The sequence below is a fragment of the Octopus bimaculoides genome, chromosome 2 (genome assembly GCF_046866305.1).
Source record: "Octopus bimaculoides isolate indiv1 chromosome 2, ASM4686630v1, whole genome shotgun sequence".
In the NCBI taxonomy this organism is placed as follows: Eukaryota; Metazoa; Mollusca; class Cephalopoda; order Octopoda; family Octopodidae; genus Octopus; species Octopus bimaculoides.
In genome coordinates, this window is record NC_142929.1 from 188735377 (window position 1) to 188757017 (window position 21641).

At 39.8% G+C, this 21641-nt stretch overlaps 1 protein-coding gene and 1 long non-coding RNA gene across 6 annotated transcripts in view; one reads left to right on the plus strand and one right to left on the minus strand.

The window, feature by feature from the left end:
- Positions 1–1848, plus strand: part of LOC106883264 (uncharacterized) — a 199742-nt gene extending 197894 nt beyond the window's left edge. Inside the window, exon 3 of the mRNA XM_014934207.3 lies at positions 119–1848. Within this exon, the coding sequence (XP_014789693.2) occupies positions 119–1262 (1144 nt within the window). The 3' untranslated portion in view covers positions 1263–1848. The remainder of the gene's footprint in view (positions 1–118) is intronic.
- LOC128247055 (uncharacterized) overlaps positions 1–17883 on the minus strand; it is a 56159-nt gene extending 38276 nt beyond the window's left edge. For 4 of the 5 annotated variants that reach the window (XR_008263499.2, XR_016240846.1, XR_008263497.2 and 1 more), the window contains exon 1: positions 12675–13093. This is a non-coding gene — a long non-coding RNA (uncharacterized LOC128247055). Of the gene's footprint in view, positions 1–12674; positions 13094–14424 lie in introns of those variants that run through there. The other variant, XR_008263498.2, reaches the window with a different exon arrangement.
- Positions 17884–21641: the final 3758 nt, after the last annotated feature.

Below are 21641 nucleotides of genomic sequence, written 5' to 3' on the forward strand. Positions count from 1 at the left end.
TAGCTGGGATTTTTTTCTATTTTTAAATGTTCCTTGTATTAAATATATTACTTCTCCCTTAACTTTTGTTGTCACAATACTCAATGTTGCCTTTTTTCTCTCTTTTATGTACTTTCAGGTACCTCTTGTTACAAGGTGCTGACCGACAAATACTCACAGACAATGGAGAAAGACCACTTGACTTAGTAGAACCGACCGACTTTTCTACGATCAAGGCAATGTTGGAAGATGTTGCAGCTTCATGTTCTCAAGCAGAAAACAGTGATGAGGAAGATGATGACAATGACGACGACGATGCTGACAATGATGATGATGAAGGGGAAGGGAATAGGGGCAGGCATCGAAACTACGGTGAAGACGAGGCCGATGATCATGATGACTACGATCATCATAATGACCATGGTGATCGTGATGACAATGACGACGACGAGGAGGGTCATGATCATGGAGGTAAAGAGAACATGCATAGAAATGCTAGACTCCTTGAAGATGAAGATGTCATGGGGGATTTAGAATATGTGTCACCGGATGAGGAAGAGGAGGAAGAAGAGGAGAATCGCAGGCAAAGAAGGTTACGGCAATCAGAAAGATCTCGGTCCGGCTCAAAGTCAACGTCTGAACAGGAAGTCCATTACAGGAGCGAGGAGGACAGATTAGATATGGAAGATTCAGAGTTTGAACAGCGAATGCCCAGACAAAAACACGAACAGTTTTATGGGAGCCAGGGAGAAGAAGAAGTCAGTGATGAGGAACACTTTGAGCTACAAGAAAATTACTATCAGCAGAATCCTGATTTAAACTACGATATTGAAAATGAAAACGGGGAATTTGATGAACCACCGAGAGAGTTTGAAGAGGAATTGTCTGACAGAAGCGGCGATCGTGAATGTAGACAACGTCCTCAGAGACATTACATCGAAGGGGGTTCCGATGAAGAGAGAAAAGAGAGGTTTTATTACGACATCGAAGGCGAGGAGTCAGACGAATTAAACAGACATCGTGGTCATGTAGAGCATGATGATCACCATCCATGTGATTCAGGGGAAGAACGTTATTACAGAGAGATTAACAAAGACGCAAACAACAACAGCAACAACGAGGATTCTCAGGCACGACAGTACAACCATCAACAGTGCAGCAGTGAATTTCGAGGTGACTCAACAGAGAACGAACAGCTCAGTAATATCAGTGAACAGAGTGAAAACGAACATCTACATCTCCCCAAACCGGGTGAGATTTCTGCTGATGAAATCACAGCCTGAACGTTTGCCAGTGTTGTATGATTGCGTCTCAAGTGTGTGCGTAAAATGTGGTTGAGTGGACGAGTGTTTTCAGAACATTGTTTTAATTTAAATGAAATTTTTATCAAAGATTTTTTTTTTTTTTTAAACAAAAAGAAAAGTATACATATTAAAAATGCAATATTGAAAGAAGAATTATTACGATTGTGTACAAACAGTTCCAGGAAATGCCTCTCTCAAGAGAAAAGAAAAAACAATTTTCAGATTGTATTTTCTCCTCTTTTTCTACCATTATGTCTATGCAAATGAAGAATAGATTTTTTTAAAAAGATTTTCAACAAAAAGAGTTAATATTTAACTGTAAATGGTAACTTTTTTTTTTCACTTTTAATTTATTGAAAATGACTGATTAAATTTTTATTTCGGATAATAACTGTTCTATTGATATAGAACAGCCCCTCCTCAATACCATATTTGAACCCTAATGGCCAAAGAGAGAAAATAATTCTACCAAATAAATATACCCCCCCCCCTCACCCCCACTCTCCTTTAAAGAAAAAAATGAAATAAAACCAGAAACAGTAATGGCAGCAACATTTTCCATTAAGAATTGTTTGTTATTTTCTCCTTGTTATTTCAGTCATTCTCCTTAAAATGTGAACATGAAATGGTTTTCCCTGGATTAAGAAATAACCCTTAAAAAAAAAAAAAACTATGAAATAGGTGCAGCTATGGTTGTGTGGTAAGAAGTTTACTGCTCGACCACATGGTTCCAGGTTCAGTCCCACTGCATGACACCTTGGGCAAGTATCTTCTATCAAAACCTCAGGCCAACTATAGCCTTGTGAGTGGATTTGGTAGAGGAAAACTGAAAGAAGCCCATCATATATGCATGTCTTTGTGTCTGTTTTTGTCCTCCACCACCGCTTGATGAGTGGTGTTGGTGTGTTTATGTCCCCATGACTTAGCTGTTTGAAAAAGAGATGGACTAAGCACTAGGCATAAAAATATGTCCCGAGGTCAATTTATTCGCTTAAAAGTTCTTCTAGGTGGTGCTCCAGCATGGCCACAGTCTAATGACTGAAACAAGGAAAAGATAGGTTGTACTGAAAGTATAATCTCAAGAAACAACATCTCTGAAGGTTATATTCTTATCTCTTCTAATTTGTGAATTGTTATTTTGGATCTTTGAGGTTTTCTTCACTGCATGTTGAAATCTGTAGAAAATATTTTCTAATGTATCATATAGATATGATTTTTGATGCTGAATCCGAATTTGTTATTCATTTATTTCATGAAAATTTTGCGAAAATGTCACAGGTACTCAAAGTTTGATAATTTTCAGAATTTTCAGCCAATCAGAAAACAACGCATTCGTTGCCTCTTCCATCATTTGTCACAGAAGCAAGAAAGGGTGGAGGCACTGGCATATCAAACTATTTTAAACTAGCAACAGTAAACAGTGAAAAACATTCTAGAATCGAATTCCTACTGTTATGGAAACAAACAATTATAGAACGTGTTTTGGCTACACTCCTCGTGCGCATGCACAGTATCATTGGTTACTATAGAAACAGAGTTCTTCACAGTCAGCTATGGAACGCATGATGCTTCTTTGCTTACTATGCTAACAGAATTTCATGGTGTTGTGTAAAATACTCGCTTCTGATTGGCTAAAATACCCAACTTTCGCAAACTTTAACAGCTAATAACTTCTTAATTATGAATCTATGAGGAAAATGAATTTCATTTTCATAATGAGTGTACAACACAATCCATTTACCAAATTTGGAAAGAATTGGAACAAAACTGTAGACAGTGACAATAACCACAAGGATCCTTTATTTTTCACTTTATGGCAAGAAGCAAACAATTCCAACAACTGACTGAAGCTCAGGCCTGAAGATAAAGGTAAGAAGAAGCAAGCCAGGAACAACGTGGACAGCTTTGACCAGATCCAAGAAGACTACATCGAAACCTCAACATTGTTAACCCTGTTGTTTATTTACTTTTAACTTGTTTCAGTTATTAGACTGTGGCCATGCTGGGGGCACCACATCGAAGAATTTTAGTCAAAATGAATTGACCCTAGTTCCTATATTTTTAAGACTGGCACTTATTCTGTTGGTCTCTTTTGCCAAACTGCTAAGTTACACCAATGAAACTGGTTGTCAGGCAGTGGTGGGGAACAAACACACATGTATTTGTGTGTATGTATTATATATATATGTATGTATGTACATATGTGTGTGTATATATTTATATGTATGTATGTATATTAGAAAAAATAAGGTATTCAGAGATCTGGATGGTTGTACATATACAAATTTATTAACATGTCATGTTTTTACAAATCACATGCTCTCATCTAACAATCTTCAGATTCTGTTAGAGTAAATGAAAATATGTGATTTGTAAAAACATGACATGTTAATAAATATTTGTATATGTACAACCATCCAGATCTCTGAATACCCTATTTTTTCTAATATATAATATCTGTACATCACCTCCAAACCTTCTAATATATGCATGTATATATATATCTATGTATATATGTATATGAGTTAGAGGTTAAGAAACCATCTGAGGGATATTAAATATCCAATATACTATGGGATGTGTACCTATGTATTTATAACCAAGTGTTTACTATTGCATGGCAATATCACAGTTGAATACTAGGTATGGGTGGAGATAAATTAGAAATTTACCCAGGATTTATAAGGCAAATAAGAAATTGGAGAAGATAAACAACTGACAAACATCAGCCAGTAAACATTCAGTTATATCTACTTGTTAATTGATTACAAACATATGTTTAAGTGATTCAAGTAAACAAATGAAATAAGTCAATAAATACGTAAACAGATATATATAGAAATAAATGAATAATAGATGAGTGTACAAATACGAAACTCTTACAGCTGTTTCTACCATGAGGCAGCCAAATCTTCCAAGTTATCCTCATCACATCAGTGATATACAGGGATCAACATTGGACATTGTTCATATATGTGTGTGTATGTGTATATATATATATATATATATATATATATATATATATATATATATATATATATATATATATATACATACACACACACACACACACACACACACACACAACAACAAGCTTTCAGTTTCTGTCTACTAGGCCCACTCACAAGGCTTTGGTTATCCAAGACTATAGTAGAAGACACTTGCCCAAGGTTGCCAAACAGTAGGACTGAACCCAGAACCATGTGGTTGGAAAGCAAGCTTCTTACCACATGGCCACTCCTGTGTCTGTCAACTGTTGCAGAAAAAAATGTTTTAACAGCGACATTAATAAACTTCCATTCGATTGTTGGTTTCAGAAGAATTGCCTAAAATACTCTTCTGGCAATACACAGTGAAGAATATTGCCAGTGATCTGCTCACTGAACAGATCCCATCAAACACCAATTTTCTGTAGAAAGTTCAGTCTCACTTCACCAACTATTAGGAAATTTTCTGGCTAGTAGCATGCAGTTGAAGATATTAAATGAAATCAATAGGTAATTAGGATTTTACATCTCCAGGTGACATGGTTACTGTCTTCTCACATGAAAGGTGAAGTCAGTATTGAGAGGCCAATCCAATGTTGCTTCTTATGAAAAGCTATACACCAGTGAGGTTCTCTTAGATAAAATGACATACCTTATTAATTCAATCGCATATAATTCAAAGGCAGGACTATGTCAGTGTAGGATAATATATTTAAAAGGTTGCAGAAAAGGAAAAAATTAAACAACAAAAACAAGAGATGGATACAAGCTAACTAACTTCATGGTGTAGAAAATAAAAGATATAGGGGAGAATTTTTGAATTGTAGATCTTTTAACAAGAGAAAAACAGAAAGTTTGGTGAGAATAATGATTTGCAGTGAAAAAAATGGAGGACAAAGAGTTAGAAAGGAAAGGTGATTTTCAGCTAGAAGAGAGTTTTCCATTCAAGGGAGATAATGTTTGAGACATGATTCAGAGAGAATTTGTGTTCTGATTTATTGAGTCAGGAGAGATAAGATATGAAAATATGTTTTGTATGTGTGTGTGTGTGTGTGTGTATCATCATCATCATCATCATCATCGTTTAACGTCCGCTTTCCATGCTAGCATGGGTTGGACGATTTGACTGAGGACTGGTGAAACCGGATGGCAACACCAGGCTCCAGTCTGATTTGGCAGAGTTTCTACAGCTGGATGCCCTTCCTAACGCCAACCACTCAGAGAGTGTAGTGGGTGCTTTTACGTGTCACCCGCACGAAAACGGCCACGCTCGAAATGGTGTCTTTTATGTGCCACCCGCACAAGCCAGTCCAGGGGCACTGGCAACGATCTCGCTCGAAAATCCTACAGGAGCCAGTCAGGCGGTACTGGCAACGGCCACGCTCAAAATGGTGCATCTCATGTGCCACCCGCACAAGAACCAGTCCAGGGGCACTGGCAACGATCTTACTTGGCTTGCCGGGTCTTCTCACGCACAGCCCATTTCCAAAGGTCTCGGTCCGTAGTCATCGCCTCGGTGAGGCCCAATGTACGAAGGTCTTGCCTCACCACCTCAGCCCAGGTCTTCCTGGGCCTACCTCTTCCACGGGTTCCCTCAACTGTTAGGGTGTGGCACTTTTTCACGCAGCTATCCTCCTCCATTCTCACCACATGTCCATACCAGCGCAATCGTCTCTCTTGCACGCCACAACTGATGCTTCTAATGTTCAGCTTTTCTCTCAAGATACTTACACTCTGACGGGTATTCACATTGACATTACACATCCAACGGAGCATACTGGCTTCATTCCTTGCGAGCTTACGTATGTCCTCAGCAGTTACAGCCCATGTTTCACTGCCATGTAGCATGGTTGTTCGTACGCATGCGTCATACAGTCTGCCTTTTACTCTGAGTGAGAGTCCCTTTGTCGCCAGCAGGGGTAAGAGCTCTCTAAACTTTGCCCAGGCTATTCTTATTCTAGCAGCTACACTTTCAGCGCACCCACCCCCACTACTAACTTGGTCGCCCAGATAGCGGAAGCTATCGACTACCTCTAGTTTTTCACCCTGGAATGAGATAGAAGTTGTTTCCTGTTTGTTTGCAGTCTTTATTGCACCTGAACATCTGCCACAAACAAAAACTAACTTGCTAGTTAACCTGCCTTTGATGTTGCTGCACCTCTTATGTGTCCATAGCTTGCACCGGGTACATCTTATAGAGTTACTACCTACTCCTTTTCTACATACTGAGCAGGGCCATCTACCTGAAGGGGTTTGTGTTTTATCTACCTTCCTACTTATTAGGATTTTGGTTTTAGCTAGGTTGACTCTAAGGCCCTTCAATTCTAGACCTTGCTTCCACACCTGAAACTTCTCTAGTTCTGATAGTGACTCCGCAATTAGGGCAAGGTCATCAGCATAGAGGAGCTCCCAGGGGCAACCTGTCTTGAACTCCTCTGTGATTGCCTGGAGGACTATGGTAAATAATAGGGGGCTGAGGACGGAACCTTGGTGGACCCCTACCTCTACCCGGAATTCATTGCTGTACTCATTTCCAACCCTCACCTTACTGGCAGCATCTCTGTACATGGCTCGCACAGCTCTCACTAACCATTCTTCTATCCCAAGTTTCCTCATTGACCACCAGATAAGGGATCGGGGGACCCTGTCAAAGGCTTTCTCCATGTCAACGAAAGCCAGGTACAGAGGTTTATCCTTAGCTAGGTATTCCTCCTGCAACTGTCTCACTAGAAATAAGGCATCAGTAGTGCTTTTACCTGGCACGAACCCAAACTGCATCTCATCTAAATTGATTCGCTCCCTAATTAGTTGGGCTATGACCCTCTCTGTAACTTTCATAACCTGATCTAACAGCTTGATGCCTCTGTAATTATTTGTATCTAAAGCGTCCCCTTTACCTTTGTAGCAGTTGACTATGATGCTGCTACACCAGTCATAGGGTATGACTCCTTCGTGTATCACCTGGTTCGTAATACGGGTGACTAGGCTATAGCCAACACTGCCAGATATTTTGAGCATCTCTGCAGTGATTCCTGATGGGCCGGGGGCTTTCCCGGTCTTCATACTCTTAATTGCTTTATCTACCCTGGTACTATCAACTCGGATAGCTGGTCCCTCTATTGGGTCGACATAAGGCAGGCTCTCTTTCTCCCATTCATTCTCTTTATTAAGCAATCTATCGTAGTGGCATCTCCAGACCTCTTTCTTTGCATCCTCATTTAATGCAAGCGTACCATCATCCATGCGAACACATTTCTCTCCTACAACATCACTATTCTCTCTCCTACACTGTCTTGCAACACGAAATACCTCGAGTCTTTGGTCCTCACGGCGCAGAACATTGGCAAATCTTTCCTTATCTGCTTCCCCTCTGGCTAAATAAACCTGTCGCCTAGCCTCCCTTCTGGCACATTGGTACAATTCCCTGCTACCACCGTTCTTCCAGTCCTTCCAAGCCTGTTTCTTTTGTCTAATAGCCCTGTCTACCTCCTTGTTCCACCACCACGTTACTCTGGGTTGGGAGGGGACCTTACACCACCCACAAATCTGGTCGGTGGCTTTCAACAGGTTGTCCCGCAGAAATCTCCAATTGTCTTCCACGTTGTATGATGCTATATCCCCTTCTATTTCGTTAAATGCTTCAAGTGTGTAGGTAAATATAAATATGTGTGTGTGTGTAGGTATGTTTTTACTCCTGTGTTGTTGATATGAATGAAGCACAATACGTATGCTAGATGGATAGAGTGTGTGTGTGTGTGTAGAAACAGAGTTATGAAGTGTACTGTTGGTCATTTATCAGTATATGCTGTGGAGTGAAGAGAAAAATAGAGTTAATAAATGAGAACATGTTTGATATTTCTTGGGAGATGAAAGTTAGTTGTGGTGCAAACAGAGGTGGGTGATGCATTGTGTAAATGAGCTACAGATTGAAGCAATTCAACGTTGCTACATGAGATGTCTTCTAAGTGATGCCTTGTAATCATACATTACACATGGCTATGTTTGTTGCTGTTTTTGGAATAGTCTATTATGGAAGACAACTATGAAAATGGTGAATCCAAATGTCCACCTGTGCACGCTTGCATGGGCCGGAGTACATTTGAAGCAGATTTTCTACAACTGGATACCCTTCCTGTCACCAACCCTCAACCATTTCCTCTTCTCCCTCATCTAGTGGTCATTGTGGAAGCTAGGGACAGAAGAGTGGTCAATAAGAGCTATACAAATTTTCCCATGGCCAGACATGGTTTTGCACTGGTGTCAGTGCCACCTAAAAGACACACAGTACACTCTATAAAGTGGTTGGTATTAGAAAAGGGATCCAGCTGTAGAAACCAAGCCAAAACAGAGAAATGGAGCTGGGTGTGGCCCATGCCAGCATGGAAAATGGACGTTAGATGATGATGTGATGTCAAGATACGCGCACATCTAATGATTGTGACATTAAGATAATGACTAGCATATCCAGGAACACCTTCAGCAAGAAAAACAAACGGCAAAGTTATTGATAACATTCTCATTCAGTGAGACAAATTTAAAATTACATCCGAAGTGAAGATAATTTCAGTTCAATGAAGGTAAGGGAGACAACCCCGTGATTTAATTCATTAAAACTAGATTGTTAGACATCCAATTCTATAATTCTTTTTAATATTCATGGTTGTCTCCCTTGCACTCCCTAATCAGTATTAATTATTAACCTAATAATTCTTTCCTCTCATTACGGATGTCAACTTAAAACTTTCTGGCTCTCTACATTAAACATGTTAGCCTCTAATTTATTATGGCAGACTTGCATTGGTCGTAGTGTTTGAACATATCAAAATATCAGTGGCTATAGTACGATTGAACAAGGTTTCTCAGCTATTTCTGAAATGCGTGTAATAACACACACTCTTTCTCTCTCTCTCTCTCTCTCTCTCTGCGTGCATGCATGTGTGTGTGTGTGTGTGTGTGTGTGTATGCCTCTAGCGCCAAGACTGGTTGGATGTCCAGTCAGCCGTGCCGAGTTGTTAGCATCCATAACACCTGCACACAATCATCTCCTTCCAGGTTTTCCACCATCATCCTTCCTCTTTGTTCCCTGGTTTCGTTCAACCATTTCTTTGTGGATTTTCTTGTCCATGGATGACTCAAGAAGCAGAGAGTCAGGGAAGCATATATCATGTGACCAAACAAACCCCTTCAACTATTTTGCCTTTGAAAAATTGACAAGATTGTCGCATCCAAGCGTCACTTTACCGATCTCACTGATGATCTTTTCCTGTCAGAGCCAGCTAATCGTTTTGTCAGCAGCCTCTATATTCATCTTGATGGCTCTTCTTCAATGAACTCCTGAATCGCCAGAGTTCCATAGACTTGCAAACTCTCAACTGTCCACCGCCACCAGCAAAATCCTTGTTTCCCGTCCATTCCTGCAGCAATATTCCACCAACTTCCGGTATTTGGGTCTCTTCCTCACTTGAGCCTACTCCATCCTCTCGTTTCATGACACTTAAGTCCAGAAGAAACAGCTGCCTTTTGCCCTGGAAACCATGATGGTATCTGGTCACAGTAATGACTGGGTAATGTGCACCGGAAACTTTAGCTGTTTCTCCAGATCAACTTCCGTCACCCAGCTCCTTGTTGTAAAAAAATAATCCCACGGAGCTGCCCTTGGGTATTTTTGTTCGCTTCTCTCCCATATTATTATTATGCAAGTATGGTCGTGTGCTTGAGAAGCCTGCTTCCTAACCATGTGGTCCTGGTTCAGTTCAATTGCATAGCATCTTGGCAAATATCTTCCAGTTTTGCTTAGTATTGCTTTGTGAGTGAATTTGGCTGGCAAAAAAAACTGCAGAAGGCTGTTGTGAATACATTTATATGTACACCACCGCTAGGTAACAGGTGAGCTTTTTAGGTCCGCATAATTTAGTACATTACTAAGACAGAATGATAGACTAAATATTAAACTTAAAATGGAGGTATTGTATAATTTATACCCAAGTAAAATTGACTTTAAGGCAGTGGTACCCAAACGATTTCGGACAGCCACCCCTTTGACACCCAGGCCACATTCCTAGCGCCCTCACCCCAACTCACTACCACAAACCACTCTCTGCATCAAATTCAAAACAATTGTATTTCACAAATGAAACTTAACCAAATTAACCCATTATTTTATTTTTACATACATCGCCCCCACTCACTCCTCTTGGCCACTCCATTATCACCCCGACCCCCCACTTTTCCTCAGCGCCTCTTTGAATATTTCCACCCCACCCCCAGAGGGGCGGTACCGTCCACTTTGGGAACTACTGTTTTAAAGGTTCGACTTTTATGCAGACACTGCTTTTTCAGGGACTGAACTCCATGATTAACCCCACTCGAGATCGCCCCTGATTTGTGACACAAACTTACTGTTTTCAAGTGGTCGAAATTAAAATCTTCCAACAAAATTTCACGTTAATTTATGCTCCAAACATCACCTTAATACGCCTTTCTACTATAGGTACAAGGCCTGATGGGAGGGAGCTGGTCGAGTACATAGACCCTAATGCTTAACTGGTACTTATTTTATCAACCCCAAAAGGATAAGAAGCAAAGCCGACCTCGGAGGAATTTGAACTCAGAACGTAAAGACAAATAAAACGCCGCTAAGCATTTTTCCCGGCGTGCTAACGACTCTGCCAGTTCGCCACCCTGACGCCTACTTAATAATCCTTTCTACTCTAGTCACAACGCCTGAAATTTGTGGGAGAGGGGGGGGCCAACTGATTAGATCGACCCCAGTACTCATATGGTATTTAATTTATCGACCCCGAAAAGATAAAAGGCAAATTCGATCTCGGCGGAATTTGAACTCAGAACGTAGAGACAGACGAAATGCCGCCAAGCATTTCGCCCGGCGCGCTAACGTTTCTGCCAGCTCGCCGCCCTGACACCGACTTTAATGACAAAACTGTTTAACTAAATTCTTCATTATATTCAAAATTAATTTTTAAAAAAGGCTGTATATTTCAGTAGAAATATGGTAACAAAAGGGTTAACCTGGGTCAAAATTTTAATTAAGCAAAAGCCTAATTGTTGTATAAATTAATACAAAACAAAAATACAAAAGTATTGTAGTTGACTTGAAGCATTGTGTATTGTTTGTAAAGAATAAAATGTTTTGAATGACGACAATGCACTATAATACAAACATTGGACTATAAGAACTGTTGTAATTTAATCATCCATAGTCTGATATGGTATTTCGGAATATAAACTACAAAGATTGATGAGAATTTATGCACGATTGTATTACATCAAAATATATGTCCTGCTATAAAATTCTCATTGATAAATGATTACCATGGACAGTTTGCACTTAACCTTGCTCTGTTACAGTCTTAGCACGCACAGAGTTAGAGGGTAGCATGGTCCAAAAAATTCTTGTATAAGTTAGTCAGCTCCAGACATATACGTAGTATAGAGGACAAAAGGTGGACAGATTGATAGCCATCGTATGTTCTGTACACTTCGTCACATGTTGAATCAATGAAATTTTCGATAAGCTGACGATCATCATACAACACACGGTTCAGTAACTAAAATTACTAAATATGTGAATAAAAATCCAATAATGTCAGGAATGGGAAAGGTAAATGAAAACAACATATGTTTCATAGTTAAACAATTATTATATAACTTACAAGTTATGCAACATTGTTCAGATATGAAACACATTTAGTCTTTATTTACCTTTTCTATGCTTTACATTCATATATATATGAATGTAAAGCATGGAATGGTAAACAAAGACTATATATATATATATATAAGTACATATCAATACTTTCCGAAATCCACCGTCAAAAAAAAAAATCTGAAGCTGGTTGGCATCACAATGACTCGTGTATCGTCACATTTTCTTTTTAGCTGAACAACATACTGGAACTCAAAGAACAAACGAAAAATAACCATAGTAAGAAGGCATGGCAGACTTTCGGAATAGCTGTCCCAAATAAGTTGGAATTTCTGCGTTTTAGTTGGGATTTTTCCAATTTAAAAAAAAAAATTTTTTACATTTCTAATAAAATGCGTTGTGAGGTGTTTTTTGAAAAAAAAAATCATGATTCCTTATTTTTAAACTTTTGTCCCCCGCCTCATCGTGTCTTTGGAACAACCACCACTAATTTTTTTTTTCGCCCTTTCATTGTATTCCACATTTCGAAACACTTGAAATTCGCATTTTAATTTTTTTTTTTTTGTTTCATTTCCTAAACTGAGCCCAACTCCATCGCATTTTCACTATCAAAATTAATTTTGCTTTTACTTTTGCTATTTTCGTCTATTTTTTAAAATATACTTTTGCCTTCTGTAAAACATTTTTTCATACAACATAAAAATAAAATTAAGAGAAAAAGAATATATTTAAACTTACCTTTGTAACGTTTACAATTCCCATAAAATTCAATTTTACACGCCATTTTTTATTCATCTCCTTCACACGACAAAAACAATTAGAAATATTATATCGTTTTTGTTAGAACAACGACCACCTACTGCTACGAAAGTAGGAATCTAACGGTCAGGTTTCAAATCATTGATATAGGGCTTTCCTATAAGTAGGTTATCTCCCTTGGCTAGGCGGCGCTCCATGTAGATAATTAAACTTCCGGAGGCTAACCCACGCCATTGTTATTGTTTTACGTCTTATCATGGATATAAAGCAGCTTGATGATTCAGCTATCGAAGTACTTACTGTTCCTGAGTGAAAGAAATATTTAAGATTATATGGACAGTGTGTTACTGGAAGAAAGGCGGACTTGATTGAAAGGTTGAAAGGAATAAAAATTCTGTCGATATGTCAACAAAGTAAATTCATCGGACGATAAGTCTGAAGTATCGGATAATACTTCAGACAGGAATAAGCAGAAGCTTATATCTCCTCTCGGTGAAGTATTGCCTGATCTAAAGATCTTTGTAAGTTGCTGAATTTCACAGATAACGACATAATTACCTCGTGCTACGGATGAAATCAAAGCAACAGTTAAGGAGTGGCATATTCTACCACGACAGACACGTACACAGCATCGAATACCACGATGTGAGTGAAAGCTGCTCTCACTGTATTGTCCGGTGTCTGGTAATCCCTTCGATACCGACATCAAACCAAAAAAAGAATCCTGACCACAGAGTGTGGGTAATTATGTCAAATGTCACTGGCAATGTGCATTCAGCTGATTGCAACTGTTAAAGCAAGTCACTGAGCATGCGTACATGTCATACGGGAGAGTTCCAATCAGGGGTGGATAACACCTTATAGGAAAGCCCTATAGGCGAAAACAGGAGATATTTTTTGGTCCTATTAAACTTTTTCGTCGACTAAAAAAATATTCTTTTCTACATTTTAAACGACATTTTTTACAAATACTTCTTTGGTAATTCTAATTTTCTTTTCCCACATCCACTTGTGGTAAGTGTTTGGTTTTGTTATAGGCATAAGGCCTGGAATTTTGAGGGGTGGGGTACAGTCGATTAAATCGACCCCAGTGCTTGACTGCTACTTATTTCATCGACCCCCAAAGGAAGAAAAGGCAATGTCGACCTCGACGGAATTTGAACTTAGAACGTAGAGACAAGCGAAATAATGTTTGGTTTTAATAATGAAAGATACAATAAAGAAAAGAGGAGGGTGATAAGAATGTTGTCTTTTTTTTAAATGCGAATTCCAAGTGTTTCAGAATGAGGAATATAATAAAATGACGGAAAAAAACGAAAAGGAAAGAAACAATACAATTTTAGATATGCTCCCTGCTCTAAAGACACAGTGAGAGGTGGTGGAGAGTAGACGCGTTTATAAAAAAAATGTGGGCTTAACTTCTATTTTTTTTTTAAAGGTTTCCCAAAATTTTTTTCCATCACACTTTTGAAAATTGTTATACAAAAGAAACTCCAACTTTGGTGGGACAACCGTCTGCTATTCCGAAAAACCGCCAAACTTTCATTGACAAATCATTACGAAGAACAATTTGCTCTTGGAAATATCGAATCTTGCTCTTTTACAGCCTGAGCGCGAGCGCGCACGCACACACTCACACACACACACACACACACACACGCACACTGCGTATAATTAGTAACCGATATTTTCCAAAATACACTCTCAATACTAAATTTGAAGTACATACCAGAAGCTGTTTGATACTGCAATGATAGACGAGTATCACAGGTCCATAACTCAACACATTTTAGAAAGCAAAGCAGTCTTTCGGAATAGTTGTCACACGTAAGCTGACGGCAAAACAGACTCACTTTGGAAGCAATTGGTAAAACGTCTGTAAAAACGGTAAAGCAAAGTAGAATAAACCAGAAGTTGTGGGAAAGGTTTGACCAGACAACGATATTGAATAATGGACTGAGAACTAGGCGTGGCCTCTGGTGTGGTATTATCAACAGACACTGTTGTTAATATAGCATAATAGGCGCAGGCGTAGTTGTGTGTGAGAAGCTTGGTTCTGGGTTCAGTCCCATTGGGTGGCACCTTAGGAAAGTGTCTTCTAATATAGCTTCGGGCCGACCAAAGCCTTCGTGAATAAATTTGGTAGATGGAAAGTGAAAGAAGCCCGTCGCATGTATATGTGTGTGTGTGTATGTTTCTGTGTGTGTGTGTGTATCTATCTGTGTGCGTGTGTTTGTCCTCCACTACCGCTTAACAAGCGGTGTTAGTGTGTTTACATCCCCGTAACTTAGTGGTTCAACAAAAAAGACTGGTAGAATAAGTGCCAGGCTAAGCAGTTGATTTGTTCGACTTCAAACCTAACATTTTTAAGGTTAATAAAAAAGTATTGTATTAATATTTTTCCATAAAAACTCCGCCGCCGTCACTGCCACAACTGAATGAAACATTTTGATTGTGTCTCAATCTAAAAGTCCGTTAATGAATTATGGGTCATAAAAACATGAGAAAATATAATTATCAGTAATGTGCTAAGTTTTTTTAATACATCCTAAAGTAAATTAGAATTTTAGTGTGGCTTTAAACTACAGTTCATTTTAACCATCCTCCCATCCCTCTTATTCCACCCCCAGGGAGGGTCGTTGGAATAAGGTCTTCAGATACCTCTCCTTAGGTCCTATCAGAAGCAACTGTCATTACACTATTTGGTTGGATTCCCAAGCGTGACCAGTTGTGGGTATCGTCCAAGCGTCTCGTTCTTGGTCTACTTCTAGGTCTGGCTCGGTCTGAAGAATTCGTCTCACGATTCTTTTCAGCGACATTATAATCACGTCCGTGGTTCTATTGTTGTGGTGATCTCTCACTGCTGGGAAGTAACAGCTCCACTTTGAGAGATTCCTTGATCTCCGAGCTACGCACCCTGTCGAGTAACATTACTGCCGGGATCCTTCGGAGGAACTCCATTTTGGCCACTTGTATTCGCGACCGAATTCTTTCAGTTATTATACAACATTTATGATCAAATGTGAAGATAAACTCAAAAACCGAATTGAAGACAAGTTCGGCTTTTTTTACCGATTTCTCCTTTTATGAGGATTGTAGGAATCTTGCAGGCGTGAAGTGGATTCGATCCACTATACACAAATTTGAATTAACACTGCGTCAGAACTTTTCCCGCGGTGGAACAACGGTTTTGATCTGACAGCAGTTAGATATGTCCCAGACACCTTTAGCTAGGCCGGAGCGGTGTCTCCACCACTTGACCCTTTTCTGACCTCTTCTACCCCATCAAATCTAGAATAGAATCCTTTGTTCTCACTATCCTTGATGGCTATAAAAACAGGAGACCACAAGTAAAGTTTCTCTTTAGTCACCCATCGGTGACGCCTCAACAGGCTAGTCACCAATCGGTGACGACTCAAGGAGAACGAAGTCTGGCTGACCAACTACAACCTTGGCCAGAGGGAAAAATGAAGTTACTGTCAGCCACTGTGAGACAACGTCGCACACGCTATAACTATCACTAGCATTTCCTTTTCTCTATAACACTACCATCTCTCTCTATATATAATTACTACTATGAGAAAGTGTACATACAGATACAGGCCGAAATTCTTTACTCAGCATGCTTTACGTACAAACTGTTATACTATTACACTGGCCTACCCGTCGTGGTATGGCAACATATAAAGTAACGGTAAATAAATATTTCTATAAAAATGTTGATTAGCTTCATCGTTCATCTTATAACCAGTACAATTGGTAAATAATACTTATCGTTACAATGGGCGACACATCGACTACACAACACAAAAATATAACCGTTACAGGATCGAATGCAGAAGATGACGCATTACTGTCCCACCGCCTTCAGATCCAGTTTCTTGCTTTTCATCACTTGTGAATACGGCCCTGAGATACTTAAACCTCTCTTCTTGCTTCGGTGATGTTCCATTAACATGCAGTGTTGCTTGGGAAAACTTCTTTGAGCTGACCAATGTCTCAGTCTTCACAAAACTTATTCTCATCCCGGTCTTGTAGTATTTGGCGATGAACCCACGTGGTGCATACTGGAGATCCCCTTCTGGCGAGCCAAACAGAACTATTTTGGAACTTCACACTCTTCTTCGTTTTGAGAACTGATTAAAGCTTCCCAAACAAAAGGATGAATGATGTCATCACGTGGATCTTCTTCATCTTCGTCATCCTCCCTCTACAGTAGTACATCAACCACCTCTTCGTCAGTGTTGTCCCGGAACCAAGTGATTGGGAAGCAAAATTCTTACCACACAGTCACGTCTGCACCTATCACACGTTAGATATGATAAACAGATGACTATTTATTCAAGTATTGTTTCAAGAGAAATTTTCTGAGGCAGAATACACATTATTCGTGTTGTGCAGAAAAATAATGTTTTTTTTTTTCTACGGATTTACATATTCATAACTATCAACACGGGACCAGTGAACAGAAGCAAAATTTACGAAGGCACCTGATCCTAACAAAAGATGCAGACGACTGTATTTATAATTTGTTGATCGTATGATATTAAATTTTACTCTAAATATTATTCCAAACATGAAACAATATCATTGTTTAAAAACTGTTTACAGGTGTTATTTGGGTAAGTTAGGGGGACAACTTGGGGCCTCGGAACGAAACCTATTTTTCCCATGTCTTCTGTTAACCATTTTTTTGTTTGTTTGTTTCAATCATCAGACTGCGGCCATGCTGGAACATCGCCTTGAAGATTTTTTTTAGTTTAATGAATCGACCCCAATGCTTATTTTTTAAAGCCTGGTACTTATTCCATCAGTCTCTTTTGCTGAACTGTTACGTTACACACCAACACACACGCAGATATGTAGGGGGGGGGGGGCGAAATGCGGCCTCCTGGCACCAAAACAGTTCCAACGGCCAAGTCAAAAGCTAGCAAACCGCAGGCCAGCCCAGCAAGCCAACTTGGAATTTGTCGCACCCAGCTGGATGTCTTGCGTAATGTGGTTCTTTGTCACCCAGGTTCACTTCGACTGGTCACGTCACATCTTTTCTCCCAACTGTCTTCGTCCCCTGAATTCACACTGAGTATACTTCCTTCGTCGCCTGACTTCACATCACCAACTCTGCCAACTGTTCTCTCCCTAGTTTATATATTCCACCTCACAGTAAAAAAACGCGTAAAAGAAAACACGCAGCGTACTTTAAATCAGTCACATGACCAATGAACATTATTTCTCATTAAAATTAATTCTTGATCCATTATTAGTTTTGGATCTTTTTTAAAACGGGGGCCACATTTTTCATTAACGAAACATTTTGAAACTTGGAACACTGGTAGAATGTGTCATATAAAACATCTTTTTCTCTTAGTCTTCTTTAAAAAAAAAGAAATCCATAAGTTATTCCATGTTAAAGTTGTCGTATTTCTGTAATTTCAACCAATCACTGACGTCCATTCAGCCGATATACATTAAGTGCCGACTACATAAACAAACGATTCTGAAACAATTAACCCTAACCCTAAAATGAAAAAAGCAAATAAAACGAAGGTATGGAGATTAAATACGCTTTACACCGCTTAATCAGCCAAAGGAGTAAATGTAAACAACTGAATACTTGTCAGTGATTGGTTGAAATTATCGAAATAAGACAATTTTTTACATGAAATAAATTCGAATACAAAAATATTTTTCTGTTCTATAACACAAAATAGATAAGTATACGAAGTTTGAAAGTCTTTCGGTACCAAAAACACTACGTAAAACATTAATGAAAAATGTGGCCCCCGTTTTAAAATAGATCCTTAGTTTTCTTTAGCAGAACTTGAGAACAGTTCTCCGATTTCGATTAGTATAATTTAAAATTATATTCATCACCTTGCCCTAATTGCGGAGTCACTATCAGAACTAGAGGAGAAGTTTCAGGTGTGGAAGCAAGGTCTAGAATTGAAGGGCCTTAGAGTCAACCTAGCTAAAACCAAAATCCTAATAAGTAGGAAGGTAGATAAAACACAAACCCCTTCAGGTAGATGGCCCTGCTCAGTATGTAGAAAAGGAGTAGGTAGTAACTCTATAAGATGTACCCGGTGCAAGCTATGGACACATAAGAGGTGCAGCAACATCAAAGGCAGGTTAACTAGCAAGTTAGTTTTTGTTTGTGGCAGATGTTCAGGTGCAATAAAGACTGCAAACAAACAGGAAACAACTTCTATCTCATTCCAGGGTGAAAAACTAGAGGTAGTCGATAGCTTCCGCTATCTGGGCGACCAAGTTAGTAGTGGGGGTGGGTGCGCTGAAAGTGTAGCTGCTAGAATAAGAATAGCCTGGGCAAAGTTTAGAGAGCTCTTACCCCTGCTGGCGACAAAGGGACTCTCACTCAGAGTAAAAAGCAGACTGTATGACGCATGCGTACGAACAACCATGCTACATGGCAGTGAAACATGGGCTGTAACTGCTGAGGACATACGTAAGCTCGCAAGGAATGAAGCCAGTATGCTCCGTTGGATGTGTAATGTCAATGTGAATACCCGTCAGAGTGTAAGTATCTTGAGAGAAAAGCTGAACATTAGAAGCATCAGTTGTGGCGTGCAAGAGAGACGATTGCGCTGGTATGGACATGTGGTGAGAATGGAGGAGGATAGCTGCGTGAAAAAGTGCCACACCCTAACAGTTGAGGGAACCCGTGGAAGAGGTAGGCCCAGGAAGACCTGGGCTGAGGTGGTGAGGCAAGACCTTCGTACATTGGGCCTCACCGAGGCGATGACTACGGACCGAGACCTTTGGAAATGGGCTGTGCGTGAGAAGACCCGGCAAGCCAAGTAAGATCGTTGCCAGTGCCCCTGGACTGGTTCTTGTGCGGGTGGCACATGAGATGCACCATTTTGAGCGTGGCCGTTGCCAGTACCGCCTGACTGGCTCCTGTAGGATTTTCGAGCGAGATCGTTGCCAGTGCCCCTGGACTGGCTTGTGCGGGTGGCACATAAAAGACACCATTTCGAGCGTGGCCGTTTTCGTGCGGGTGACACGTAAAAGCACCCACTACACTCTCTGAGTGGTTGGCGTTAGGAAGGGCATCCAGCTGTAGAAACTCTGCCAAATCAGACTGGAGCCTGGTGTTGCCATCCGGTTTCACCAGTCCTCAGTCAAATCGTCCAACCCATGCTAGCATGGAAAGCGGACGTTAAACGATGATGATGATGATGATGATGATTTCCCCTTCGTAACAATATATACGACGGGCTACTTTCAGTTTCCGTCTACCAAATCCACTCACAAGACTTTGGTTGGCCCAAGGGTATAATAGTAGAAGACACTTGCCTAAGATGCCACACAGTGAGACTGAACCCGGAACCATGTGGTTGGGAAGCGAGCTTCTTACCACACAGCCACATTCATTAATCACTGACTCATTTAACAAGGTAGCTTTTTTTTTTTTAAACTAAATACCCGTGATAAACGCAAGTAGATGCATCAGCTTTAAAGAAACTATTTTGCGTCTGTTATTGATGCATAAAATAATTATTTATGCTTCGCACCATCACCTGCCACAGAAATAGTTTATTGCGCAATAACGGAGAATAATTTGAGGGCGGACTGTACCTGTGACCTCTTTTCGGCTTTCGATTATTTTTTACTGTAATGTTTAGACTCTGAGACTAATGTGCTACCTACTGCTGTGCCAAGGTAGTTTACAGTATTATTTATATTAGAGATCGGTATGATGTCTCGCGTTTCTCGTGTGTCCATTTAAATGAGGAATGAAGATATAAACGAATTTAGCTATTCCTCTTGGGTAACAACTTTGTGATTAGCAGAGAACAGTGTCAGACGTAACTATGGATAACTAGCGCCTGATGTGAAATAATAAACAACCTACACTAATAACAGAGAGAAGCGAAAGTTTTAAACGTGAGAACAAATTTGCATGTCGATATATATATATATATATACACACAAACACACACCCATATACAGGGTGATTCAAAAGTCGCCATACATAGGAACAATTTATCTTTTTATAAGAAACGGTTTATAAGAAGTTTTTCTTTTTATTTAACAGGCTCTATATGGTTACCATTGTTTTGAATACACATTACAATACGTCTACCCCACTCATTGTGAACTTGTAACAGCACATCTGGTGATACCTGTGCAAAGGAGTTGGTGATGCGTTCCTTCAAATGATTTATGTCTTTTATCTTTCCGCGATACACCATGCCTTTCAAATGCCCCCAAAGATAGGAATCAAGAGGGGTCAGATCAGGGAATCTTATGAACTGTTTCTTATAAAAAAATACATTTTTCCTATGTATTGAGACTTTTGAATCACTCTGTATATATTAATCGAAGTGTACAGTATTATATATCCATTACAGTCAATCTTACCAATCGGTTTTGCACCAGAGATTCAACGGAATGTTATGTAAAAGTCCGATTATGTAACCCTGCGCTCTTCAGAGGTAGCCGTTATGGAATGAAATATGGCGACTACTCTCTACTGTTGGAGGTGAACAGGCACATCCGGTTTGTGGTTGTTGGGAAAAAGATGATGAAACGAATCGAGCAGGGATTAAGTTATGTCCCTTAGTATCAAAAACATCATCTCTGGAGTTGGTCTTGCTGCAAGTCGGCGAAAGCTTTCTGAAAAAGAGTCTATGGGAAATGTGTATCTTTAAGGTTGGTGCTCTTGTGGAAATGGATTCTATAGCCTTTTCAGAGAAGGGGCAAGCACATCTGTGCTCATTAGTGTTTCCTTTTACGTTTTGGTTAAATTCTTGGGGCATTTAGGTCTGCCATACTTCATTTTTAATACTTATTCTATCTGATATCATTCTCGACACTCTCTCATATCCGTCATCAATGACTCCTCCCACCTTTGTGCCCCACCACCACCAAGTACCTCTGACCTCCATCTCTGCAACTGTTCATCATCCTCTCCTCTCCTCCACT